This window comes from Perkinsus marinus, assembly GCF_000006405.1.
Source record: "Perkinsus marinus ATCC 50983 genomic scaffold scf_1104296960398, whole genome shotgun sequence".
NCBI classification, from domain to species: domain Eukaryota; phylum Perkinsozoa; order Perkinsida; family Perkinsidae; genus Perkinsus; species Perkinsus marinus.
This window is the reverse complement of record NW_003206166.1, coordinates 1-1088: the sequence shown is the minus strand read 5'-3', so window position 1 is coordinate 1088 and position 1088 is coordinate 1. Positions and strand designations below refer to the sequence as shown.

At 53.4% G+C, this 1088-nt stretch overlaps 1 protein-coding gene across 1 annotated transcript; it reads left to right on the top strand.

Moving 5' to 3' along the window:
* Positions 1 to 205: 205 nt before the first annotated feature.
* Positions 206 to 979, top strand: Pmar_PMAR020192 (cytochrome c oxidase assembly protein cox15, putative; the record flags this gene model as incomplete). The annotated part of the gene is made up of 6 exons (XM_002772792.1): positions 206 to 312; positions 352 to 438; positions 488 to 557; positions 599 to 708; positions 752 to 875; positions 928 to 979. Coding segments are annotated over 6 exons (550 nt in total), but the record flags the coding sequence as incomplete, so codon positions are not given.
* Positions 980 to 1088: the final 109 nt, after the last annotated feature.

Below are 1088 nucleotides of genomic sequence, written 5' to 3'. Positions count from 1 at the left end.
GCGAGTCTCGCTCCGCTCCTCACGACACTTCTGCTCATCCACCGGCATCACTGAACCTCTGAGTAAAACCTTATCAGAGGGTGGAGCACGCGGAGGCATGAAGGCGGCCTTGAGGCCTTGGGTGAAAGTTGGATGGGAAAAACCCGTCGGTAGTTTCCAAGACCCCAGCCGAGGTATCAACATAAGATTTACGCTTAATCGTTAGGATATTGGCTCCTTGGGACTTCGGGACTCTTAGCTGGCATGGTGCTGGTCGGAGGATATACCAGATTGTCTGGTGCTGGCCTCTCGATGACCAACTGGAAATTCCAAGTAGCCTGCGCATAGCCTCCTCTATTGAGCTCTCATTAGGGATCGCTCCCACCTAATACTCCCGAGGCTTGGGAGCATGAATTCCTCCGCTACCAAGAATTTCCTGAGTACCAGCGAATCCACAAGGTGATGTCATATCGCAGCCTCTTCGACAGTAGGACCTGCGATTCTTCAGAACACAATGACAGTTGATGAGTTCAAAGAGATATACCTTATCGAGTGGTTTCATAGAATGCTCGGAAGAGGTACGCTAACAGCTTGATCAAGGTCCAACAGACCGCTGCAGGTATCGGGATATTCGTCGGAGTGCCCTTTATTTTCCTATCACTGAGCAGAGTCATTAAGTGGCCCTTGGGGACCCGCTTAAGTCTCCTCCTGGGTGCCGGTGCCACACAAGTATATACCTTCCTACGATAGCGAGTGTCACTGTTCGTATCAGGGTATAGTCGGGTGGTGGATGGTTCGCTCTGGTCTCGAGGAGAACCCTGATCCCTATGCGAGGCCTCGAGTTTCCAGCTATCGCATGTGCTCCCACTGGCTAATGGCACTGCTTCTCTATGGAGGTCCGTGGCTCGCAGCGCCATCGTTACCCTCACAGCAGAGTTAACCTCTCAGGTACCGTATGGTGCGGTTTGTCAGTACTCAGACCCACTCCAGCATCAACTAAGCTGGCGTCGCTGACTGCTCTGAAGTCCCTCAGGCGCTGGGCTCTCGTACCCACTCTAGCAGCCTTGATTACCCTCGCCAGCGGGCCCTTCGTTGCCGGTGAGTCGACT